Source organism: Pantherophis guttatus, chromosome 1 (genome assembly GCF_059756535.1).
Source record: "Pantherophis guttatus breed Tessera chromosome 1, ASM5975653v1, whole genome shotgun sequence".
Taxonomy (NCBI): Eukaryota; Metazoa; Chordata; class Lepidosauria; order Squamata; family Colubridae; genus Pantherophis; species Pantherophis guttatus.
In genome coordinates this window covers 119,344,895-119,372,033 of record NC_142063.1, presented here as the reverse complement: position 1 = coordinate 119,372,033, position 27,139 = coordinate 119,344,895, and the positions used below count along the sequence as shown (strand labels likewise).

Below are 27,139 nucleotides of genomic sequence, written 5' to 3'. Positions count from 1 at the left end.
AGATTTAGTAAAGAGGGAGGAAGGAAGGACAGCATTTAATTTGGTAGAAGCCATCGGGATGAGGAGAGGAAGCAAGCTGGCCATTTCTAGAAAAGGGAACCGCTTTGTATTCCGCCTGGGCTGACACAGAAAATAACTTTGCACATGCTCTGGGGGCGTCTCTTCCTTCCTGCAGTTTTGCCACCGCTCCGGAGCTGAACTCTGGCACCGAAACAGGTCCGGGACTAAAAGGCTCGACTCCCACGAAGTACTCTGGCTCCTCCGGGACTGTACTCCCGGGCCTTATGTTGACTTTGCCCGCTGGCAGCTGCGAGGGGAAGCCCGGCCCAGGCGGCATTGTTGTCTCAGCCGGTTAATCAGATCCTACGAGCCGCTGTGGAAATATCGGGCCTCTGGCCGAACAATAGGGCCCCAGGAGGTGGTGGTTAAACTTCAACCAGCTGAGCTTCCCCTCCCTGCCTGCCAGAGCCCAGGGAGCCGGGCACGCGAGCAAGCCAGGGACACCCCGACACACACACGGGTGGGGCAGATCGAGGGACCGGGTTCCAGACTGCGAAGTGAGGGTAGACCTAGAGCCGTGGGATCAATGCGGGGGGCGTCTTTTCCACCTCCAGCTCCTTCTGGCCTTTTTATTTTTATTATTATTATTATTATTAGCCTCAGATTACGATCTGATCTGGGCCTGGAGGGCGCTGGGCCCCTCCCTTGCCCCACACCGTTCTCGAAGCCCGGGGACGCCTTTTTGGAGCCCGACCCAAACGACAGCCGCTTGGGTCGCGCCAACGCCGTCCCTGGCACGAGGCAGCGCTCCTCGGGACGACAGCCTCGATGACCTCTTTGGCACCTTCGGCCCGGAGCACGTGGAGACGGGAGCCTGGCGGGAGGGAAGGAGGGGGCGAGGGCGGCACTCCCGAGGCGGAGGCGCGCGTCCGCCTCCCCAATGACAGCAGGTGAGCGAGCCCCGGAGGTGGGTCGGGCGGGCTTTCGCCTTCCCCCCCCCCACCTCACCACCCGCCCGCCCACCTCCCGGTCGGCGGGGCCCTGGCAGCGACAGGCAGGTTAGGAGAGGAGGAGGAGGAGGAGGAAAGGGAGGGCGAGAGGGCCGGCCACGGGCTGGGTGCGGTCCTGGCGATCCCCGATCCGGATTTCTTCAATTTCCCCTCTCCGTCGCTCACTCGTGCTCTGCGAGCTGAGGCGCAGTCAGAAAGAGCAGCAGCTCCGGCGGCAGCGCTGACCGCTAGAGCGCGGCGGCGGCGGCGGCGACGCTTTAACCGCGGCAGCCAAAACAAACGGAGCCTTCGCTATTTATTGGCGGCGGCCGGAGCGGGCCGGCTCAGAGCGGCCGACCAGCTCACCTGCCCCCCTCGCCGCATGGCCGCGGCCGCTGCTCCCCTCCCGGGGCAGCCCGGCCGTCGTCGCCGCCACCGCCGCTGCTGCTGCTGCTCGTCTTGGAGCGAGTCCCGCTGAGCTCCGCTGGGTCCGTCAGAGCCATGAAGGCGGCGCGGCTGCTGCTTCTCCTCAGCGGCTGCGCGCTGCTCCTCTTGGCGCCGGAGGTGAGCGGCTGCGGGCCGGGCCGGGTAGTGGGCAGCCGTCGTCGCCCGCCCAGGAAACTCATCCCTCTCGCCTACAAGCAGTTCAGCCCCAACGTGCCCGAGAAGACGCTGGGCGCAAGCGGCAGGTACGAAGGCAAGATCGCCCGCAACTCGGAGCGCTTCAAGGAGCTGACGCCCAACTACAACCCGGACATCATCTTCAAAGACGAGGAGAACACGGGCGCCGACCGCCTCATGACCCAGGTAGGCGCCTCTTCTCACGCCGGTCGCCTCTCTTAGCCGGGCTCTTAGCGGGGATTCCCGCTAGTGTGTGCGGATCCCGCGCAGGTGTTTTGCGCGCTCCGCTCTCCGCCGGGCCGAGCGCACCCGCGCGGGGACACCTGTTTGTCTCATCCCGGCTCCGGACACCTGTCTGGCGTCCCAACTCTAATCGTTCCGTTGATTTTGGGTGGTGGTGGTTATGGGCAGTTTTTGGGGAGCGGTGATCTGGAAAGCCTAGGGAGGATCCTCGGGATCGTTCCGTTTGCCTTTTCGGGTTGTGCTCGATTCCACCCCGAGGTTCAGGATCTTCTTGTGGGGGAAAGTTTTCAAAAAGGGACGGCCGCCTCACGGTAACTACGGTATAGTCTTCCCTTTTCCCGGTTTAAACCAAAGAGCAGTTACTTAGTCCCTTTGACGCGCCAAGACAATGGATGGGTAGCCACGAGTTCCGCGTGCGCGGGGTCCCGATCCTGCTGATGTACCCCGGACTCAAAACTATTATTCCAGAGCTATGAAGGAATTAGTAAGATGGGAAGAACCGAAAATATGTAGATCCTGTTCCTAAGGGGGTGGTGGTGGTGTTATTTTTATTTTTATTTTTTTGCCCGTTCCGAAGAGAAGAGGCACAATTTCTTCAAAGGAAGGAAATGACTTGAATGATAGCAGTCCACATTCAAAAGCTAGAGAAAATCTTTGCTCTTTGAGCTGTGATCCTAGACCCACCTGCCTGAAAATAAATCCTATGGAACTGAGTAGTACTATTTGCTTGGGAAGTAGGCATATCATCTCTCAGCCAGCAGAGTGGTTCTGATTGTTTAGACAGAAAGGATGATTAACCAATTTATCCTTTTTTAAATCTTATTCCCCCTTGCTATCTTTGAAGGGGTCAATTTATACTGTATGATGTATACTGAGTCCTTTTTTGATGTTAGCCCCTCTCGACCAACTGTAAAATAGAATAAATAAAACCAAGCCATTCAGTGAAAGGGCTTGGATAAGATTCCTTCCTTCAAACCAGGTTTCCAAGCTCAGCAATTTTTTTCAGACCAGTGCTTGTTTTGGACTACAACTCCCATAATCTACGAGGGGTTAATGGAAGTTTTAAAGAAATGCATGAGCAGGGAAGGCTGCTTATAGCGAAGGCTAACGCAGTTCCCCAGGCTCCAGCTGTCTGTATGAATACTGAGTAGAAACCTGGTGAAGCATCACTCTCTCATATCTTGAGTAGGCAGTGCTTTGGGGTAATGCTTTTTATGCCTCTTTGTAGGATTTGCACATACAGTATATGGCTTCCCAGGGGAGCAGGAATGACCATGTGCCTCTCCACCGGCTTTATGCCCTCCCCAGTTTTGCAAAGACTCTTTCCCTAGCACTTAATTCAGGGTCAACAGTGGCAACACCAGAAGATCTGAGAATTCAGGAAATTCTCATTTGAATCGCACCATTTGAAGACAGTTCGTGTAAAGCTTCTATCTTCAGAATCTGGATGTGCTGTGAAGTATTTGTGCCCGTGTTCACAGGGTCTTAGCACCGTATTTAGAACTTACCTCTGATCTGGGAAAGTCTCCTTGTACTCAAACTAATACTGTATACCCAACATTGAATCTGAAGGTGTGATGGATACAAAGTGGTACAGTCACTCAAAACTAGATTTCAGAGTTGGAAACTCAGTTAAGTGGAAATGTAATTTGGGAAGGTGATATTACTTTCCAAGGATAAATGATTTTTTTAAAAAACAGAAATCTCTTAAAGTAAATTGATCTAGAAATCCTACTTAAATTTTACAAACCAAATAATTGGAAATTTACTTACTTTCCCAATCTTTAAGAAAGTAGCATGAATTTAGGCCTGAAAAGTGAGATACAAACAATTATACAAATACAAGCAAAACGTGGTTGGATCAGACCAAAGTCCTTATATTCCAGCAACCTTTACAAGAATCTGTACAACAAAATGATAGATGGGCATCAGAATCTAACCACTATTGGATTATAGGGTCCACTAGTAGTTGCTGGCCAGGACAGCAAAAATTCTAATCTTCATTGTTGAGGCTGTTTGTAGCGTGCCTATCAAATGCTGGGGATAAATATTTCAGCATGTGGATAGTTCAGCATATTCTACTTCTGGACCTTACAAAAGGGTTGGCTAAAATCAGGAGAAAGAGGCTGGGCTATGGGGACTACTGATTCAATGTACTGTGGTATTTTCCAAGCACTTCTAAGCTTACTACCATCCCTGTAACTTGTGATAAACCAATCATACCGCTTCATGTCAGATGATGTAGCAAGCAGCAGAACCAAAAGGAGCAATGGTTCAGATACTTTGGTCCAGGAATGCCTGGAGACATGATCCTGGTGCTCTAAAGCATGTTTAGGAGACTTGGGAGAACTAAATGGGAATATTTCAGCGCATGTTAATGCCTTGTTCTAATAGGCCCCTGGCTATTCTAACGTTGGTTAACAAAAATGACTTTTCAGGCCAGAGATGGAGATTTGTATGAACTCAAGTCCAAATCTGTGTCTATAGGAAGCAGAGATAATGAGAACACTCCCCTGAATCATTTTTCCTTATATTTTTCATTGATAGCAATATATTCCCCTCCAAAATAAGCTTAATGCTAGGTGCACGGAGGGCTTGCATCAGGGGCAGGAAGATTAATCATTTTCTCCATCATATGTGCAAACTGCAGAAAGTCTGGTCTCCCAATCTGGCAATTTAAGATATAGACAGGGAGGGTTGAGAAAGAAACTTTCGATTAGTGCCAATACGGACATTAGTGAGATGATGAGGTGGGTGGGTGGGTATTTTCAGATATGCATAGATGGGGAGGGAAGAGTTAACCCTCTCTTCCCTGTGCCCCATGGATATCAGCCTTCTCCCACATAAAAATTAAATTTATGGAGAAAGGTTCAGCTGTAATCAGTTCTTCTCTCCAGAGTAGAACTGTAAGTATCAAGAAAATAGCTAAGTTATATTGATTAGAAGTGCTCCTAAATGGGATGTTTTGACAGTCTTGGTTGATGGGGGACGGGGGACGGGGGAGAGATACAAGATTTCCAGGAGTAGGTGGTTTTTGAGGGCAGGGTCTCATTCTACTGTCCTATCAGGTTAAAGAGGAAAGTAGGACCAAAGCTACCCAGAACCTGGCTAAAAGTTGCATCCTAGATAAATAAACTTCAGCACTTCCAACTGGGTTCAACAAGCAGTCAGCAGGAAAACTGGATATAATTTAAGTTGCTGAGCTACTTGGTTAGAACTTTTTACCTGGACAAAGCAATAGCTGTGGGCACCTCTGATTCTGGAAAACAGTGTGAAAGCCAATAGAATGATGGACTCTGAATTTTCCTAGTCCAGGAAGTTCCTAGCCATAGAATTGGAGGTGAGAGGTGAGAATGACAACCTCACATGAAAATATATCACTAACACCGAGAAAATCAAATTGAAATTCCTGCCGGAATCCTGCTTTTGTGACTATTAGGCTAGTTGCTCTGCAGCCCAAATAAAGTGTTTTTACATATGATGCCCCCAAAATAGATAAATAAAATGTGCCAATAATGGCTATTAATGAGATAAAGAAAGTAGGTTATCCCTTTTTAAACTAATAATGCATATCCTAGTCCAGCCCACCCCAACACGCTTCTGGAAGCCTGGTGCTCTTGTAATTCCCCAGCCAGCTTGGCCAGCGGAGGAATTTTAAATTTACCTTCTAGATAGAAAATGAAAAACAAATTGATGAAAGCCTCACCTTTGAAAATGTCCCAAAACAAACATTGCCTACTGAAAGAGAGAGAGAGAGAGAGAGAAATGGAGGGAGAGTGGAAGGGAGTGATCAACCCTGGTTGGATGAGTTGGTTTCAGTGATTAAGAGCCAGGATTATTCTTTCTTTCTTTTTTTCCCCCCTAAATATATGCATCTTTTTAAATTTTATTTATGTATGTGTGAGTTTATATACGAATGCTGCAAAATGGGGGTGAATGGGAATAAAATAATAAAATGAACTCTTCTCTCTTCCCTTTCCTGCTTTGCAAAGAGTGGTGAGCTTCAAAAGATTTGGAGCAGGGAGCACAAGCAGCAGCAGTGCCATCAAGGCAAGACTAAAGAAAAACCATTCAGGCCAGGGCTGCTTTCGGGAGCAGCTCTGAGCTGCGTCAGGAGTGGTGCACCGTATTCTCTAACAAGCAAAATACACTATATTAATATATCAAAGGGAAGAAAGGAGACAAAAGAAAAAAGAAACGAAAGTGTAAAATTACCTAGGTAGTAGTAACAGAGTTGGAAGGGACCTTGGAGATCATCTAGTCCAACCTCCTGCTCACGCAGGAGACCTGTACTAGGGATTCGAACCGCCAAACTGCTGACCTTTCTGATTGACAAGCTCAGTGTCTTAGCCACTGAGCCACCAAGTTAGCTAACTATGCAAGATCCAATCTGGGTCATTCACTGGGACCAGAGGTTTTGTCTTCCGAGCTTTCAGACTTAAGCTGAAGCCCATCTTCAAAGAATTTCTCTCTAACAGTAACACACACTGCTAGAGAGAGGTTCCCTGAGGATGGGCTGCAGCATGAGTCCAAAATCTCAGAAGACAAAACCTCTGGTCCTGGTGAATGACCCAGATTGGATCCTGCAACATTATCCTGGGACAGGTATATTCATCTCCATTCCTTACTTAACTATATCACTGAACGTGAGCCATGATTCATAGCTAGGTATATTTGTGTGTGAAAGGGAGAGAGAGAGAAAGAGAGAGAGAGAGAGAGAGAGATTGAGAAGGTAGATAGGTTTAAGTTTAAACTGGAAAAAAGCTATTTTTAACAGCGTGTGTTAAACAGCATAGTTACTTTCCGCAGAGTCCTCTGGATCTACTCAAAAGTAAGGCCTACTGATTTCAAATAGACTACTTTCATACTACCTAGGAAGTATGCCTACGACTGCAGCCTTAATTAATCATTTATCAAGATTTTTCACCCTGTCCTTCAGTTAAATTCCTAGGGCAGTTTGCAGAGGAATAGTAAAACATTAAAAACATACTAAAAGCAGCAAAAGCCAGTGAGATTTATTTGAGGACCTTGCTATACCCTTATCATGGGGCTAGGAAGAACCTGGAAGGAAGATAGGGATGACCTGGGTTCACTGAATGGGTGTACAGAACAAGCAAAATAGGATCTTTTCTGCAGTTTGAAACCCGGAGCCGCTGCTACTCCCCCCCCCACCCGCCACCTCCTAAATGCAGGATTGATTTTCAACGAACAAGCTGAGTTCTTCTCCTCTCACCCTTCCCCCATGCCTCAGTTTCCCCCTTCTCCCTGCGGGCCAGGGTTGCTGGGAGTGTGTTTGAGCAAGGTGAGTGCTGAGCAGCAGTGGGGCTGTGAAGATGTTGACATAAGCATGACTGAGATGCTTACACAGGGGACGATTCCCTCTTGTAAATTCCACAAGTCTTGCCCCATTGGAGCAGGAAACCAGGGTGGCGACAGCAGGGGGGGATGGGTGGTGTGGGGCCGAAAGTTATGTAGGGCTCTCTGGTATAACCGGGGGAAATGCCTGTGGGATCCAGGAATGCAGATAAGATGTTTTGCACCCTTGGGGGGGGGGGGGCTTGCCTCTCTGCTTGCCAGCCAGGATGATGGTCCAGGGCAGCCTCCTGTGATGGGACCGGAGGCCTGCTGAGTGGGTAGCCTCACCTGCCTTTGTGGGCATCAGGTGGCTTAAGGAAGGGCAGGATTCAGTGGGTGAAATCAAAACCAGGCTGCTACGCTTTGAGCATGACAGGGAAAGCTATTTATTTATTTCAGCATTTAGGGTACATATTCTGAGATGTAATCAGGATGGAGACCAGATGCCCACTTGTGTGCCTATGCAATTCTGGGGTGTGCCCTGGGAATTGGGATTTCTCTAGCTCCCCATTCCAGGGATAACCTTCCAGTAATGAGGAATGAACAGCAAATCTCATTTTTTATCCCCTTTCACATCCGGAACCCTACAGTGGGCAGTGATGCTGAGAGCCACACGCATCCCTCCCAACTGATGCAGTACCTGGTGATCCTGGATAGCATGGAGTCTTTTTTTTCAGTCTGCAAATTGGGATTTCTCCTATGGATCCAGTGTTCTTCTCTTTGAATTTTTTTCCAAGCTTGGGCTGTGCGATGTACGAAATACTACACACGTGGGTGCTAATGGGGTTATCTTTTTACCAAACCACAAACACATTTTAAAACACTGCATATCAAGAGAGTGGGTCTGAATACAGTAGCTCTCTCCTCTGCTTCCTTAGCAATTCCAGGGAGAGGGACAATTCGTCCTGCCTGCTGGATTGAATCTGGGCTGGACTGAGATGGGGTTCAAAGGGGCAGCTCCTGAGCAGTCAGGGTGGGGACCCAGCTCCTCCTTGGCTTTCCCCTGCAGATGGAGTTTCGCCAAGTCCAAGGGTCTACATATCCCTGGGCAACAGGGGTCCCACCCACCTGCTCTTATCACTCCATCTTTTTCAAGAATTTCTGTCTCTGTTTGCTCGTGGTGCCTGAGCTCAGATAAGGCCTAGGCATGGTTGCCTCACCCCTTCCCCACCCTGCCTGGCTTTCTTTGCCTATTGGCTTTCCAAGCCAAACCCCAACATCCCTCTGTGTGGCCTGCAAACGCGAAAGCCGGGCCAAGCCCTGCCAGTGTGGGGTGAGCTGCTGTGAGGGTCTTTGCTTTCTCTCCTCCAGATTGGCAGGGGAAAGAAATTGAGTCTGAGCATCCAGAACCACAAGCTGGTTCAGCTCAAGGCAAAGGCTTCCTGCTTGAACCCTCTTGTATCCATCAATGCTCCTACAAGGATGCCACCGTTTGCTTTCTGAACCCAAGAGAATACAGACTTTATCTGGGACTAGGAGGACTGGTAGAGGAGCTAGTCTGGTATTGCGATTAAGGGACCAGGCTAAAGACTTGAAGACTGTGAGCTCTAGCTCCACCTTAGGCACAAGGCTAACCAAGTGAGCTTGGGCCTGTCATTCTTTCTCAGCCCTAAGAAAGAGGCAATGGCAAACCTCTTCTGAAATCTTGACAAGAAAACTGCAGAGATTTGCCCAGACAGCCATCATGCTTGACGGCAACACACAGAGGAGGGTTGGCATCCCCTTCGTAATAATGTTTTTTCCCCAGCGAAGTTCAGGATGGAGGATGAACCTGTTTGTCCATCTCAGCCTACTTGGAAAATCCCCATTATATGTCTGAACAGCAAGAATTGGCAGCGCTTATTGCTGCAGATTATGCTGTATCCCATATATTTAGCACAGGCAATACGGACATTGCTGCATAAAACAAGGCCATCCTTAGTTTAATCTCGTGTCTGGCTTTTTCTTGCTTTGTTCTTAAGTATCATTTTCCATTTTTAAAAACCCTGATTTCTCCACCAGGAGCAAAATAGCGCCATGCATGCATTCTTCCAACCTGCGTTGCCAACATTGCTCAATCTGTGTCTGCAGTTGTAACTTTAGGTAAAAAATGCATTTGGTGAGAACTAGCATGCTGCAGAGACATGATTGACAGGATTTTACTTTTTTGCCTAAAGTATGTGGCACACACAGATTGGGCAACCGGTGGGCCATATCTGGTCCAGGGCCTTTTATTTAGCCCCATCTAGAACAACCATTGACATTGAGCTACAGACTAATGAACTTTGGATGTGGGATTTAATGCTGTTACTTGATGGGAAACTAATGAAACATCTACTACTCCCTGATAAATTGGGTTAATTTATGTACGGTAATTATTTAATTTATTTAAGTCATTTTATTGCTAGCGCAAGATCTGGCACAGTAAAAGAAATAAGGAATAAAGACACTCCCACTCCACCCATCTCTAGACAGGGCTCCCACTGTCCCCTAGTATCTACCGCTTGAAGCAGCTGCCTCACTCTATCCCAGGGGCCTCCAGCCTTGACAACTTTAAGACTTGTGGACTTCAACTCCCAGAATTCTGCCAAGGTTGGAGGCCCCTGCTCTACCTAACAGCAGGATTTCCCCATACCCAAGGCAAATACAGTGCGAAGGATGGGAGCTGCTGTTTCTGGTAACTACGGTTATTTGTTGAGTTGTGAGGAGGGGCAAAAATGTTTTGCATTTTTTCAAGTCCTTGGTGTCCTACAGTAGGAAAATCCCACTTGTTCCACCTTCCCCGTAAAGGCAAGCTGGGGCAGAATGAAGCGAGCTGTGGAGATCTAGAGCAGTTAACTTGGCCTGAACTGAAACGGATGTGGCACAGCAATCCCAGCAAATCTGGTGTGAGGGCTTTCTTCCTCTGTTCCTCCAACATGGCTGGCTGTCCAGGGGGTTTAAGACTCTTGGGGATCATCATATCCTGGGATCAGAAGTTAGAGACCCTGCCTGAGTTCCATTGGCTCTTCCTTTGCAGCTCTCCATTGACCCCTGCTGGCTGCAATAGGAATTAACCAAGATACAAATTACAGTAGTTCTGAGCTGAGCATGTGGTTTTTCTAGTCCGTAAGTGTTTTTTCTGAAATGCATATGGCAGGGGTGAAATCCAGTAGGATCTGGCAGATTCTGGAGAACCGGTAGCGGAAATTTTGAGCAGTTCAGAGAACTGGCAAATACCACTTCTGGCTGGCCCCAGAGTGGGGTGGGAATGGAGATTTTGCAGTATCCTTCCCCTGCCACACCCACCAAGCCACGCCCACAGAACTGGTAGTAAAAAAAATTGGATTTCACCACTGCATATGGGTAACTCTTCAATATAGCCCTGATCTGGAATAATAGCAGAAATGAGATGGTTTCATATGTGATGGTGTTGAACGGAAACAGCTGTGAGTAGTGTATATGTATAGGCACTCATCATTTGTTGTCTGTGGTGTTGACTCCATGGCATGTTGGCTTCTGTCAAAAACGGATGAGTAGAAAGATTTCCAAGGGATTATGCAACGGGTCTTGTTAAAGAGTTAAGTTGGATTCACACATTGCATTTAATACACCACATGGGTTGGCTTCATAATAGTACTCTAAGCCAAATCAAACATATTATGACTTAACATCCTGTATGAATCTGGGCAGTTTCTCAAGAAGGTGTGATTTTTAGCACCTCCAGATTTAAGGCGCACCATCTCTACTTTTGCTCTGTAGGAAATCCATAAAGCCCAACATGGGACATTTCCCCAGTGACCTCTATGTTTCTGGGCTTAATTAAGGCAGTAATTTTGTTACCTGTTATCTCAGGTAAGCCAGAAGGTAGTTTAGGGATCTAACTTGGAAGCTTCAATTCACCTGCCCTCCTATTAGGCATTTAATAAGGATAAACATTTCTCTTTTACATGGGTTTTTGTATCCTTCTATCTCACCTTATCTCTTGAGGCCCAGAATAAACAACAGAATATGGTTGTAGAAACTGGAACAGCCCTTTGTGCCTCTCCTGCCCTGCTCTCCTGGGGACAAAGGCCAGCCCTGACAATATAACCTTTCCTCTGAACGTGGGGAAAATTCAGCTATGGTAGCTTCCCCTTTTTCTCAAGGCTGATGCAGAAGTGACCTCAGGAGTGGGAGGCCCAAGTCTTTTGCCCTTGCAGACAGTTTGACCGCATTCCAAGGTCAGAGATGGGCGCCTGGCTGTTTTATTGTTTTTTGTGATCCGTTGGGATCTCCTTTTTAACTTTTCTTTTTACATGGGAGCTGTTTCCACATAGTTCAATCTCAGAATTTGGGGAAATGTGCAGCAACAGTTGAATATCTGATGGTTTACTGGCATGTCCCAGCAGGAGCTGAATGAGAGCCCCTGAGTAAACTGGGTAAGGAATCCCAATTTTAAGATGAGCTGTTGCTCCATTCACAAAAAACATATTTCATAATCTTTCACTTGTTTCTAGTGAGTTTCAGGAAATAGGATAAAATAGAGGTTCTTTACTGCAGTGGTTCTCAATCTGTGGTCCACGAACTCCTTGGGAGGGGGGCATGATGTCATCACAGGGGGTCCACGAAGGCTTGAAGAAATGTTATGATTTAAATCTTGAGTTAAGTCTTGATGGTCCGTGGCCATGGTCCGTGATCACAAAAAATATTTAAAAGGGGTCCGTGGTGGAGAGAAGATCAAGAACTGCTGCTTTATTGTATTTTATTACCCACTTAGAGCAAGGTGGGGGGGGGGGTCACAAGACAATTTGAGGACCATCACAAATATTTTGGCGGCTTGTACAGAGAATATCTCTGAGTGTTTGGGGGGGCTGACACAATGTTCTCGGCATCATGACATTATGATGCAAGCTGTTGCTCTTTTTATGTGAATTATGCCACCACACCAGGGGTGAAATCCAGCAGGTTCTGACAGGTTCTGGAGAACCGGTAGCGGAAATTTTGAGTAGTTCAGAGAACCAGCAAATACCACCTCTGGCTGGCCCCAGAGTGGGGTGGGAATGGATAGTTTGTAATATCCTTCCCCCAGGAGTGGGGAGGGAATGGGGATTTTGCAGTATCCTTCACCTGGAGTGGGGTGGGAATGGAGATTCTGCAGTATCCTTTCCCTTGCCACGCCCACCAAGCCACGCCCACAGAACCGGTAGTAAAAAAATTGGATTTCACCACTCCACCACATGTACCTGCAAAAGGGGGAAGAGCTTACATCCCAATGGCACAATGCTCCTTTCCTCATTTTGACTAAAGTGGCGGATGTTGCTAATGCCTCTGCATTTGTAGATAGGAAGCAGTACGGCTGCCAGAACTCACTCCCACTCTGCCTGGACAAGCAGAGCCTTACAACCAACATAGTACAGTTGGTGTATGTAAATCATAGCGGGGGAAAGCCTGCAGCACAATGTGGCAGAACACCAGTTTTGCCTAAGCAAGCTTGATGGCTTGAATATGCAAAGCTTCATCGCTGTCCGAACTCACCCTGCTTGGTCTGGCAAAGTCAGAATGTTCTACAGCTGCTACTCTGAAGTTACTTGCTTCTATCATTATTGTATTGAGATATGTATTTAAAAGGAAGATATAATACTAATATGTTATTATTTCTTGCCCAATCCTTATCCTAATGAAATCACAGATTCATCAGTTTCCATTCATTTATTATTTTAGGGTTCTGTTGTGTCTGAAAGAGAGCCAGTGATAAAGGCATCAGGCTAGAAACAGGGAGTAGTGTAATGTAGTGGTGTAGTAATAAAGGCATCAGGCTAGAAACAGGGAGACGGTAGCTTCTAAGTCCTGCCTGGGGGCAACCAAAGGCAGCTGGGTGACCTTAGGCCAGTCACTTTCTGTCAGCTCTAGGAAGGAGGCAATGGCAAACCCTCTTCTGAAAAACCTTGCCAAGAAAACTGCAGAGATTTGTCTAGGCAGCCTGTGAGAATCAGACGTGACTAAATGGAAGGGGAAAAGTATTTGAAAACCCTCAGGATAATGCAAAGGAGTGTGACAGTACATAAGCGAGGTTAAGGGTTGGTGGTCTGGGTAGAAATAAGAGAGCATGTTACATAACATTCCTTATATACATTATATGTCACTTCTTGATATCAGAATAGGATTCCTGAGATTCTGAAGAAACGATGCAGGCTGGTATGCAAAGTATACTCAACTTTGGAAAATAAAACAGAACGAGAAGAGACAGTGCCTTTAACAAACAATTGCCTGTATAACTGTGTGTTATACAGCACAGTTATACATTTTCAAAAGGGAACAGTGAACCACTCTTATTTGTACAGGGCACTGGTCTATACCCAGACTTTGTGGCACCCAAGAAAAAAAAGTGACAACCACAACAACCTGGTGAATTTTTTAAAAAAATCAATAAATACAATGCCGCCCTTTAAGGGAGCTTCAGATCTGCCACAAAACTGTTTTGAGAAAAAAACTGAACTCTTAAAGAATAACCCCCCCCCAAAAAAACCCACTGCAGCTCTGAAAGCAAATAAAAAGCCACTAAAACACGGAGAAGAAGCTGTAAGAAGTTGAGGTGAGTTGTGACGATGGGTTCCTCCTGAAATCTGGTGGCCCTGGAATTTTGCTGAAGTTAAGAGCTATGCATTTCCAGAATCCTTTCAGCCTATAGCAGGATTGTATAGAAATGACCTAGTGGAAGAACACTCAGTGATTTGCAATAGATCAGGAAGCAATTTTAACCCCCAGGGTGTTGTTGGTTTTTTTGGCAATGACATCAAGTGCATTTTAACAAAAGAACAACAAATCCTTTTTTGCTGTAACTGGCATTATACAGGTAGTCCTTAACTTATGACCACAGTGGAGCCCAAAATATATGTTGCTAAATGAGAAATGTGTTAAGTTTTGCCCCATTTTACGACTTTTCTTGCCGCATGGGTTAAGTGAATCATAAAGTTGTTAAATTAATAACCCGGTGGTTAAGTGGATCTGGTTTCCCCATTGACTTTGCTTGTCAGAAGGTCGCAAAAGGAGATGCTATGACCCCTGGACATTGCAACTGTTATAAATGTGAGCCAGCTGATTTACATTTCCGAATGTAAATCATGTGACCATGGGGTTGCTGCAACGGTTATAAGTGTGGAAAATGGTCATAAGTCACTTTTTTCAGTGCTGTTGTAAGTCAAGGATTATCTGTAATCACTTATCTTTTTGCTCAGGTGTCAGTCATCTGTGAAATAGAAATATCAAATGCCTTTGCCCAAGTCATTATGTAACTCAACAACTCTCAGGCTGAGAGTTTTATGTACAAGTATAGATTTGTACACTAGTACCTCAGGTGAGTATTTTGGTTCACATCTCCAGAGTGTGACTCCTGAAATGCAAAGAATAACTGACTACTTAGCATCCCCCTATTTTTCACGGAGCTATGATGAGTGAGCAACACAGTGGCTCAACAGTTAAGATGCTGGGCTTAACACCTGGAAAGCCATCAGCCTGAGTTTGAGACCCGAGTGCCGTGCAACAGGGTGAGCTCCCGTCCTGGCCCCAGCTCCTGCCAACTCAACAGTTCGAAAGCATGCAAATGCAAGTAGGTAAATAGGTACACTTTGGTGGGAAGGCAACAGTAGTCTGTGATGTCATGCTGGCCACATGACCGCAGAAATGTATTTGAATAGCACAGATTCAATGCCCTTGAAATAGAGATGAACACCCCCCCCTATGGTCAGTAAAAACTAGCAGAGTAAAATCCTCAGGGACTCCTTTACCTTTACTTTATGATGAGCGGGCTTCCCAATCCTAATAAAAAACAGATCCCAAGGGCACATGAATTTGCAAAGTCTTGGTCTTAAAGAGCCTGTAAACAGTTCGGGAAATTGTGGCCCTCTTGGGATAGTTAAATTACAACTTTGATTATCCCTTATCACTAGCTAGGCTGATTGGGGCCACGGTAATTGTATTGTAGCAGCACTTGATGGGTTATTATGTCCCCACCGATACTGATACTGTCTGATAAGAGATAAGACCAAAGGGGAGGGGAAAAGAACTGTGTTTTATGTCCTTTCCTTCATTTCCCCTATGTTCTTTTGGTTGAGTTTTCACTATTCCAGTTTCCAACAAGGAAGAAAATGTAGCAGGGGTGCTATTCAGCAGGTTCTGACAGGTTCTGGAGAACCGGTAACGGAAATTTTGAGTAGTTTAGAGAACATGCAAATATGACCTCCGGCTGGCCCCGGAGTGGGGTGGGAATGGAGATTTTGCAATATCTTTTCCCCAGCAATAGAGAGCGAATGGGGATTTTGCAGTATCCTTTTCCTGCCATGCCCACCAAGCCTCACCATGCTTACCAAGCCATGCCCACAGAACCGGTAGTAAAAAAAATTTGAATTCCACCACTGAAATGCAATCTGGATTTGCTAACGCCATCAGCCAAAAAGGGTGTCCAAGTTGAAGCTGACAGTGGTTTTGCATTTTGCCTAGAAGACACATCACAAAAGTCTGCAGTTGCTTTTTAAAATGAGGATTAAATCCAGTCAACATCTTTTCTGTTGTCCCTCAGTAGTGATCAGTAGGAAAAATTCTCTGAACAATATCTGCACCCGTTTGTTGTCTCAATTCTCATGTTTTCTTTTTGCTATAGTTTTCCTAATATTGATTTTAGAATGGAATTGGGAACTGTCTTAGCCTATTATTGGTCAAAGGCTTGTGTGATCAGCTTTGCTTAAACTGAAGCAACATCTACAATCCCTTAGAGTTTGATATATGTACTTAAGCAACTGTTGCTTTCTCCTTCCACTCAGTCCTGGCTGAGAGCGCTATTGGAACCAGTCCCTGATACTTACTGGCTATGCTGGCAGAAAGTGTGTGTGTGTGTGGGGGGGATTTTATACCAAGCCAATCATAGAACCTGAAGCTCTTGGAACAAACAAAACAATTTTAGAACAAAATCAGGGTGGTTTTTTTCTTTCTTTCTGAGATGAAGACAAACTTTTGGAACATGGCTGCAGTTTCAGATTTGATTCAGGACAAATTTTTGATATTGAAATGTTTTAAACTTAGTGTTTTACACAACTCCATGAGAAGAAAGTATTAGAGACGCTGAAGAAATATTTGTGAGGGGGACAAATAGAGTAGGAATTAATTGGTGCATTAATTCCACTTACCTGAACCCCCTGCCCCCCATAGCAAATAAGTTTATACAGTTTGAAATTTATATGGGAATAATTTAACATATATTTAGAAATATGACATAAGAAATTCGGATTTACAAGATCCTTAAGGCCAGCATTCTTTGAAAAGATTCCCTCATGTAGAAAATAAGCAAAAGTTAATCAGAAAATTCTGTTCTATCCTCTCTGGCTTGAACTGGAATTACACATTTTTAACAGCACATAAGTTAATTAGTGTTTTGTTAGAACCAATACTGATTTGTTCCTAGGCACAGTAATTATGTTGCAAGTGTATCATTATCACTGTCACATTTTTTTTTCTTCCTGGCCTTGCTTCTCTCTGCTATTCACTCCCACCAACAAAATTTGTGTGCTCACTGCCTTGTAATTTAGGGTTACATATCAGGCGTCTGATGAATGCAATTTCAGAATATAATTCCAACCATAAATGTCAGTCTTCCAGGTACAACAGAACTTTTTGCTGCAGCAAATTTGGTCATTCTGTTCACTTGGAAATTCACATTTTGATAAAAGTATTAGTAAAATCATTATTTAATGGTGAATTTTTAAATAGGTAAATGAGCTAATGGATAGATAAGATATGGATAATAGGCTAGACTGAGAAACCAAAGCCATATGAGATCTTAAAACTACTATCATTGGAACAGCCATAATAGAACTTTGCAAATTTGAATGTGCTTCTCCTCTCCTCTCCTTCCCTTTATCTTTGTATGAACTAGGGAGAGGCCTGAATCATTTACCCACCTTACCTTCTTGACCTGGGCTCAGGCAACTTTAATCTGACTGTTGCCTTGGTAGCAGCTCTGTCTCTCTCTTGTCCATCAAGGCCATTCCCTCTTCCCTCCACAAATGGAGAATTACCCCATAGCAAGTGGCTGCACTTAAGTGACCTTGGCTGAATTGGAAAAAAATAAATGGGATGGCTATTGGACTAATTAATACTTGGATACAGCAAAATCCCAAGGCTATGAGCTACATCAGGAAGGTAAAAACAAAGCAGCATCCTGGAAGAAGGCAATGGCACTTCTGTATTGCTCCCCAAAAAAACCCTATATGGACCTATTTGTGCAGTTTACCAGGAGTTGACTCAAATGTCTTTATATCAAGTTTTACCTTATTTTAAACTGGATCAGTTTAAACTCTAAGCTGTACACTGTTCTAGAAGTGAATCTGTAGGATTCCGAGTAGTTTTCCCTATTCTGTTGTCTTGAAATGTTACATAGCATAAGTCAGGTTGTGATCTGGTGTTCTGCAATGTAACTTTCTCAAGTTACTCCCATCCAGAAATGATGATTCTTCCACTGCTAACTGAGAGCAAACATAATTTCTGCTTGGGGGAGAAGGCAAAATGTTCATCGCAGTATCAAGCAAAAGCTGAATTACATACGCACATCAGCCATCAAGTTGCAACTACACAGAGTGGACCTTGTGGTATAACCTCTTCTTGTGTATGAGCGTCATTCTGATGCGGTACTGGGCTGCTGCCAATATCTCTGAAGGGGGGGGGGAGTCCATCTTGCCAGCAAGACAATTGGATTTGTGGGACATATCTACAGCTGGAAGACTTATCTGGGCAAAATGAAGATCTCAGCATTTTAAGTTATTATATTAACTTATTTCTGAATAAAAACTAATTTAATGTGAGGAAGGGCCTAGATCAAATAGGGAATAGAATGTGATGGAAACACTGCAGGCTGACAGAAGAGGCTATACTACTTTCAGTTGTGAATGAGAATGTCATATTCTGATTACTGTATTCTTTTACGTCGGGGTTTCCTAACCTTGGCAACTTTAAGATACACGGACTTCAACTTCCAGAATTCCCCAGCCAGCCATGCTTTAGATTGTTGGCATGGGATCATATTTTTTCTTATTACTCCATTATGTGGTTTTTTTTTAAAAGTATAGAAGTAAAAACTGAAAAAGAGGACTTGCACCTTTCCTCACACACACACACACACACACACCCCGATATTCAAGGATATTTGGATTTCTAAAAGGAAGCTTTTGTAAACAAACTCCCCTTTGCTTCATTAGGGTTTTATACAAGCACTGACAGGATGTGACTAGCGGTGGGATTCAGCCGGTTCAGGCAAACCGGTAGTTAAATTGCTGGCTGGCCCCACCCCTCCCCATCCCACCCCTTCCAGGAGTCCCCCCGCATCCCATTTTGGCTCACAGGTAAGTGCAGGGAGGCCTACTACACCCAAAATGGGGAATGAGGGGGCGGTGCATCCTCCCTGTGGCCCATTTTTGCTCCCAGGGGGGTGCAGGAGGCCGAGTGCTGCCTGTCACACAACCTGGCCACGCTCACCATGGCCACGCCCACCCAACCGGTCATTAGGGCAGAGAACAGGTTGTTAAATTATTTGAATCCCACCACTGGATGTGACCCAGGCTTAGATAGAGGCAGAGGACTTTGAAGGGTGGCTATGGAATAATGCTTCCTCCAGCCTGTGAGAACTGCGCTGCTGATCTCTTCCTCTTTTGCTGTTCTTCTTCCTCAGCGTTGTAAGGACCGCCTAAACTCCCTAGCCATTTCAGTGATGAACCAGTGGCCAGGGGTGAAGCTCCGGGTGACAGAAGGTTGGGATGAAGATGGACACCACTCAGAGGAGTCCCTGCACTATGAAGGCCGTGCTGTTGACATCACCACCTCTGACCGGGACCGCAACAAGTATGGGATGCTCGCACGCCTGGCTGTGGAGGCTGGTTTTGACTGGGTTTACTATGAATCCAAGGCTCACATTCACTGTTCCGTTAAATCAGGTGAGGCACTATTTTGAGAACAGCATAAAAGGCAACAGGGGTGATAATGGGGTCACGGAGGAAGCAAGAGACACAAAGATAAGAAAGATAGAAGAATCTGATAGGTGTGTAGAATTTCGGGCGAAAGGAATGGATGGTGCTTACCACATCCCCCCCCCCTTTTTTTTTGCCTTTCTTGCTGCATCAGCAGTACCAGTGTGATCCCACACATCTGCTGTGTGTAGTTTCCAAGGACTCTGTCCTCATAGCTGATGGCATTGAGGCTGCCGATGGAACTGATCGGAAGAAATTCCTTGATTCTGGACCAAGGACTTTTCCTTTCCAAAACAATACGATAGGTGAGGTGGGATAATTAACAAGAAATGCCATCCCATTTCTGTTTATGGTAAGGCAGTATAGGATGTAAGCCCGGCTTTGTATGAGGATTTTAGACAATCTTTGTTTGGCATGGTTCCCCCTCAGTGTCTTCTCCACTGGGCCAGAGTAAGAACTCCCACCTATGTTCAGGTGCGTATGCTAATGCTGCAGGAAAGGTTGTTTTACAAAAGGTTATTTCTCTTATCTCGCTTACTCTCCACCAAGCAGCTAGTATTTTTGTGTGTGTGTATGATGTAAGACCAGAAGAATAGATTCTGTCCAGCAGAAGGCATCTCTGAACCATGGCCCAGTCCTAAGGCCTATGTTGTCTGTTGGGATTATGTGCTGTGGGGTTCCCGCTGGTGGCCAGAGTACCATGCTTTGACTGTGGCCTCTTGTTCCTGTCCTTTGACCATTAGCATGACCTACGGGTGTCCCTCCGGCCCTTTCCAGACCCACAGGCTCTGTCGCTGATGGGAACGAAGTGCCTTTGCCCGGGCTTGATCTTACAGTGCTTGGCCCAGCAGCCAAATCTCCATCAATTGACTGCAAGCATATCCGGAGTGAACGGCGCTGGAGAAAGAGACCGGGCCAGGCAGAGTGGAGCACAGCCCCTCCCTTCTGGTATTAGGATGGACAATGCTGCCTTGTAGACCACTGGATGGAGCTTTGCCAGCCAAGTGTCAAGAAACTTTGTCCAACACCTTCTCCCCCTTGGATTTTGGGTATCCAAAGCCTTGATATCAGCAGAACTGCTGTGGATATATTCATAATTTGAGTTGTTGCACTGGATACCGTGGCCTGTCTGTTGCCAAGCTGGGATCCTGGACTGCTGGTAGATCACTGCAGGTGATTTCCCCAGATCATATATTTAAAATACTTCCTCTATGCTCTGTGGGCAAAAATAGGCAAAGCAATTTCGCTTTATCTTCTTAATGCTGTGCACACTGTTGGGATACTCTGCCTGTTTCTGGATGCTCACGTTTCTAAATGGATGTTCCAATATTACAAATTATTCAAAGACAGAAAAATTCTCATGATAGTGGACAACTGGAGGAGAAGAATTTTGCAGGGATAAAGAACTGGTGACTGAAGAGAGAGAATCCAGTTTCTGCTAGTAGGGAGAACCGACACTTGAGAACAGACAATCTTAAAAGAGGTCTTCATCCAGGATTTCAGGCAGATGGAGGTTAGAAAACCTAGTTGGCAGTACAGATAGGATACCTTAGCCCTGAGCTGTTTAGAAGGTTTGTATAGAAACTATAATGATAAGTAATGGGCTGAATGGCAATTGGATTTTTGTGTTTAATCAGATAACTTTTACGTGACTGGTAATGCTGTGTATCCTGGATATCTGGCCTGATAACAGCTGCTAAACATCTGTATCAGTTCTGTAATCTGGCTTATCTGTCTCTCCATCTCTTCTCTTGCTTGGACTCTGTAATTATCTATGCAATGCTGAAAAACAAAACTGAACAGTTTAATTGTTTTAATATTCTTTGTAGCACAACATGTGCTTGGTTCTGGTACGGACGAAACTTATTTTCTCAGTACAATGAATTTCTAGAACAAACTTAGAAATTTTTCACATAGAAGAGTTATTGCCAATTTAATCTTAAATCAATCTACTTTCAAATGAATGTTAATTTATTACAGCCAAATATATATATTTGATTTCTCATCCATGGTTACTGTTATGAATAGCATTCATCAGCTGCTAGTGTGCAGCTCTCTGTAATCTCCCACCTGGAGAGCATTGGGATTCCTGAATTACACGTCTATCTATACTTCTCTGTTCCATTTATGGTCAAATAAGATCAAATAATAGCGGAATAGCCTTTTTCCTGTAGCAGCTATGTGCAGAATACAGTGAGATATACCACGGCTTGTCTAAAGAAGGCAGATTGGTCTTGGCACACAGGCAATACAATCATGTTTAAGTTGGAACAACAAAGTTATGCAGAAAAATTACAATCGAATTATACCTGCCATATGCTGTTCTTCTATGCCATCATTTATTTCTGTGCAATCACATACAGTAAATAGGAGAAATCAATACACAAATCAGAGGTGGTATTCAGCCGGTTTGGACCGGTTTGCCCGAGCCAGTTCGGACCGGTTCACCCGAACTGGTAGCAGAAATTGTGGGTGGGCCCGCTCCGCCGCCCCGGCTCTATGCCATCCTATTTAGGCACGTTTTTTAGTCCGGGAATGCATGGGAGGCGCATGTGCCAGCAAAGTGCATCCGCAGAAGGCCGTGTGCATGCATGGACGCTCGCTCACCCACATTTGCAAACCGGTAGGGAAAGTAAGTGAATACCACCCCGACATAAATCTCTCTGATCTCTTCTCTGAGAATGAAGAGGTGCTTGCAGAGAAAAAGGATGTTTCCTCTTTTAAGCCAAGACTTGAAGAAACTATGTCTGGAGTGCAATGGTTGCTAGATAGGAAATACAGACCATGGCTTGCTGTCTGGTCTGCTCTTCCCTTATTCTCCCTCCTACAGCAATACAGGCCTTTAAGAGACAAAGGCAAGTAAGGATGTGCTTCCTTGACCAAGTATTTGGAGAACAGTAAGTTTGTTGATCTTTCGAGTAAAGGATGGATTTCCTTATCTTGTCACTGGGTTCTATGGGCCAGAGAAGTGGTTCTTCACTTTTCTTTTCTTTTTTTCCCTTCAGGAAAAAAAAATACTTTGAGTATATTTGCACAATGATGAATTTGGAGAAGTGATGCAGGGTGCTTGCCAAAGAGATCTCGACTCAGTGATGTACCCTGTCATACAAGTTGTACTTGCTGAAATTCTCTCTTCCTTACAGCTATTAAGAGAGAGAACACTCTTGTTCCATTTTGAACTTGTTATTGCCATAAGAACTTTTCCCCCAGAAAGCTAATTGGGAGGAATAGGGATAAAAGTTGCTGTCAAGTATTATGACCAAACAACATGTTATAAAATTCTTTGGAAAGTTTGGGAGCAATTAATTTTTTTTAAATTAATACAGATTAATAGTATACTCATTAGCAGCATAGAATTAGAATGGCTGAAGCAGATTGCACCCCTGCCTCTTAAATTGGGCAAAAGGAGTTTCCCTCTTTGGCATAACTATTAATGGATTCCCCTTCGTACAGCACCATCCAAGTGGAACTTTGGATGTGTCAGTCGTTCCAGACTGAGAAACAAACCCAACCTTCATGCGTTGCTTCAAAACTTTTTTTTTAAAATAGAAAATGTTAGTTTATTCAAAAAAGGTTAAAATACGAAACACCAAAATGTTTAAAAACAACAACAAAAGAAAAAACAACAACAAAAAAGACTAACAAAAAAAAGTGTCTTAAAGAAACTAACACATATACTACGCCTAACATCATCCCTCGTTGAAGCCCGATTAGTATAATACATCAATGTTGGTTTCTCACCCCTAGCGTAACAGGCTAAAAGAATTTCAAACAGTTAAATTACTAAATCTACTTACAAATTGTTAGCCTGTCATTTATGAACTAGGAAAACCAATAATAATAAATTTATTATGTAAAAGTCAAAGAATAATAGAAACTGTAAACAGTAATAAGAAAAAACCAAAGTTGAAATTCTAAAACCCTCTGTTAACAAGCTGTTATTGTGATCAACTCATAAAATATTTATCATGGCTTCAGTCTCCAATCATCCCAAATATTAACCCTAATTGATCCTGGTTCAAATATCCACATTTACTTCTTTATACCAACTCTTATCAATTGCTGATCGATTAAATACAAGTGAAGTCTCTGAAGCCAATCTACCTTCTCCGCAAAAAACAGATATAATTGTTCCTTAATTAGAAACATTAATGTATAAAGTCCATTTTCCCCTCTCCATAAAACCCCTTTAAAAAAAAAAAACATATACAACTCATCCACCCAGAGAGTTGTCTGCTATTATATATAAGCAGTGTTAAGCTTCCAGAAGGTGTGTGGAGTTGGCTCTATGATTTCAGAGTCTATATTTCTTCCTGGCCTGATTACAGCTGGAGAAACCACATTTCTTCTCGATGTTCTCCACCGTCTGTGTTATTTCTGTGTCTTTATTTCTTCCTGACGAATCTGCTGCAGATGGCTTCAAAACTGTTTAATTGGATAACCATGGAGAACAGCTTTCTCCTCTACCACAGCAACAAGATATTTATTTATATAACGGTCCTATTTATCCAATATATAGGGAGCCCGGAGACCTTCCCACTCCACTCTATTCCCATGAATTTTTATGCCTGCCTTTGAGTTCCCCTCTTTCTAATAACCAGACTGCCACTCTTTCTCTCTTTTTGTTCAGAGCATTCAGCAGCAGCAAAGACGGGAGGATGTTTTCCAGCCCGAGCCCTGGCAACTCTAGAGAGTGGGACCAAGATTCCATTGTGGGCACTTAAGCCCGGGCAGCGGGTCCAAGCCATGGATGCGCAAGGCCACCTCATCTACAGTGAGTTCCTGGCATTTCTGGATAAGGCAGTGACATCACGGACCTCTTTCCACGTCGTTGAGACCCAGGACCCACCCCGCCGCTTGGCTCTCACAGCAGCACACCTCCTTTTTGTGGGGGAGAATGCAACTGCACCCATGAAGACTATTTTTGCCAGCCTGGTCCAGCCAGGCCAATACGTGCTAGTAACTGAGGGGGGACGGCTGCAGCCGGCCAGGATAGCGGCTGTCTCCTTGCAGGTGGATGTTGGTGCCTATGCTCCCCTCACCAGCCATGGGACTCTGGTGGTGGATGAAGTGGTGGCCTCTTGTTTTGCTCTGGTGCGTGACCATCACTTGGCTCAGTGGGCTTTTTGGCCCTTGCGACTGTATCACCACTGGGCAGGGTGTGACTGGGCCCAGCCAGAAGGTGTGCACTGGTACTCTGTCCTGCTTTACCGCCTGGGCCAAATGTTCCTAGCTTCAGATAGCTTCCACCAATTGGCCACAGTGCAGTTTGAGAGCTGAGTGAATGTTTTCCATTGCCGCTGAGACAGGGAGAAACCCAGTGGCCTCCACTGGTTCTTGAGAGGGATTGCTTGGCAGCCGAAACCCTGATGGGTGGGGGAAAGGAGGTGGGACCTCTGGCTTCCCATCACCTACACCAAGCACAAGAGTGGAAGGAAGGTTTTGGCTTTTGTTTCAGCCTTCTTTGTGCTGTTGGCTACAGAAGGGAGTGCCCAGCAATGGGGCCATATGCTGCTATTTTGGTTGAAGAGCCTCTTGGTGCAAAAAGGAGAGTGAGCCAGGTGGAAATCCTCAAACCCAGGATGAACGAATGAGGTGGCTGGGAAATTCTGCAACTCTAGATTGCAGATTGAGGAAGTCCCCGTGTGACTGTATATGCAAGGACGTTCCAGGGAGAGGTTGAGGGTGGGGTTGTGAGACTTCTCCCAAAGGCACCTCCTTTTAGGAACTGTAAGCCTCCTGGCACTGTTTCTTTGAGGCCAAAGCAGCTATACAGGAGACACTCCTGGATTCTCACCCTTGTGAGAAGGATGGAAATGCTTATTTCCAGCTGAAAGTTCACCTGAATCTGGGAGCAATAAGCACAGGAAAGAAGAAGGGCACATCAGTTATGGTGAGGGAACAGGCAACAGAGAGGGAAGATATATAGGATATCATACCATCATCTTTGGATCAGTAGACTATTGGCCTGCAGTGATGAAAGCCCTCTCTTTGTCTTCTGCATTCACTAATGCAAATTAAAAGAATCACTCCACCTAAAAACGTGCACTGAAAGAAGGAAGAGTACAGGGTGGCATGAGGGGGGGGAAAAGATCTCAGCCTGCTTTAAGAAGCTTGTTCTAGATGGATTCACCAAAAAGCGGTTATTGTAATAATATTATTTAATCACATCACCTATGTTGGCTGGTCTTGAAAAAATCACCAAGAGGAACAAAATTAGAAAACAGAACTGGGAATTCTCTGCTTGTGGAGGGACAGATTAAGAGTCAGGGAGGGAAAATGGATTGTTTGATTTTTCCAAAGTCTTTTATTGATTTTTGAAGGTTCAGGGGGGCAGATATTTCTCAGGAGCTTCGCCTCCTGTCTTCTTGGCATCCTAAAGAGAGGGGTGCAAAGCAGAGGATCTGATATTTGATCTTATGTAAGAAAAAGAAACAGTCCCAAAACCATTTGCAGAGAAGAATTGCTTATTCACTCTGCCAATCCTCTCTTCTTTGCATTTGTTTGATAAATATGGATCTTTCTTTGCCAAGGCAACATGGAAAGCCACCTGTAGGACAGTTGTATGCATTATGTATCAATCATGTTTCTAGAGAGTATGCCTGAGATCAACTCTACTTTGTTTGATGATCATCGACAAAATTATTGTTCTAGATTCATATATGCATTTAAAAAAAACAAACTAGTGAAGTGCTAGGTTTACCTGCAGAAAAATAAAACTGGTTGGTTTATCATCTAATGCAACTTACTAGAAAATAGCTTTCAGCTGTACAGGAAAAGCATTAGTGGCTCAATATCTCTCTCTCTCTCTCTCTCTCTCTCTCTCTCTCTCTCTCTCTCTCTCTCTCTCTCTCTCTCTCTCTCTCTCTCTCTGGATCAGTTTTTTGGTTAAGTGGTAATGGATTTTTTTAGAAGTAAGTTTTCTGGTACACCCAGCATTTCCCACATTAAGTTAAATCCATGTTGGAAATTGTCACAAGTGAAAACCAGGTCCAGATCTCCCAGTTTAAATCTCTCTTTGAGGATATTATGCTGCAGTGACATCTTTACAGCAGCAATTGGTCCTCGTCCACCTTCGATTCGGACAACTAGCATTTTGCTTCTATGTAGCTATCAGCACAGCCTATTTAACTAGCCACCAAGAATAAGTTTCTTTTTGCCCACAGTGGGACTCCTCATGCCTCTCCACCTTCATTCTCAATTCTGACCCTCCTGGGGAGGTAATAGTTGAAAAGGAATCTTTGCTCTTCACATTCCATTTATTTATTTCCCTGCTCTTTGCAAAATGCTCAGAATTCTGTGATTGGTAAAACTTTCTGCTAAAAGAGACCAAAGGGTGGGCGGGGGTGGGTGGGGATTGGTTGGGGTAATTGTTTCTAATAAAAGTATTTAAGGATTATTTCAGAAAAGCACAGTTTTTTTATGTGATCTTGGGCAGGGTGTGAGGGAAGTGTAAGCATTTTGTCTTTTCACTGGATGTAAATTTCCCAAATGGATGAGAAGTCCAATAAATTTCTTGACTCACACTGGATGTCTTGTGATTGCCTGTGACTAAAAAGACAGCATGGCCCTGGACAAACACATATCCAGCACAAAAGGCAGGATCCAACTGGGCTGTGGGATTGAAATGGGGAGGAGGAGAAACAAAACCAGCCAGTTCTTAAGTCTTAAGCCAATTCATGCAATAATTAAATTGTGGTGCCTATTTCTGATTGCTGCTTCTAGGATCCTATAGGATCTTTACCTAAGATAACAGAGGTTGTATGTTTATATGCATATCTACACATCAAAGGGCTGAATGGCCTGCTCACTCCATTCCACTCCTTTTTGGAAGAAAATTGTAACAACTACCAGGAGAATATACGCAAATGTAGTATGTGCTGGGACAAATGCCCCATGGTTTGGTTAAGAAGACATCTTTAAACAAGTACAACGCATCACATTACACTAAGCCACAGTTTGAACCACGATGTCTGGAATAAA

The 27,139-nt window shown here is 44.8% G+C and overlaps 1 protein-coding gene across 1 annotated transcript; it reads left to right on the top strand.

Annotated features, from left to right (window-relative positions):
• The first annotated feature begins 879 nt into the window (after positions 1-879).
• On the top strand, positions 880-26,682 carry IHH (Indian hedgehog signaling molecule). Its single transcript, XM_034433728.3, has 3 exons — positions 880-1,796; positions 18,862-19,123; positions 23,787-26,682. Exons 1-3 carry the CDS (start codon positions 1,491-1,493, stop codon positions 24,434-24,436), a joined length of 1,218 nt encoding a protein of 405 aa, XP_034289619.1. The 5' UTR covers positions 880-1,490; the 3' UTR covers positions 24,437-26,682.
• The last annotated feature ends 457 nt before the right edge of the window (positions 26,683-27,139 follow it).

Bases quoted from the DNA above. Each gene is read 5' to 3' on its own strand.
- IHH (XM_034433728.3), top strand. From the start codon at position 1,491: ATGAAGGCGGCGCGGCTGCTGCTTCTCCTCAGCGGCTGCGCGCTGCTC. The intron at 1,797-18,861 runs GTAGGCGCCTCT...CTTCTTCCTCAG, and splicing joins CCGACCGCCTCATGACCCAG to CGTTGTAAGGACCGCCTAAA. The intron at 19,124-23,786 runs GTGAGGCACTAT...CTTTTTGTTCAG, and splicing joins TCACTGTTCCGTTAAATCAG to AGCATTCAGCAGCAGCAAAG.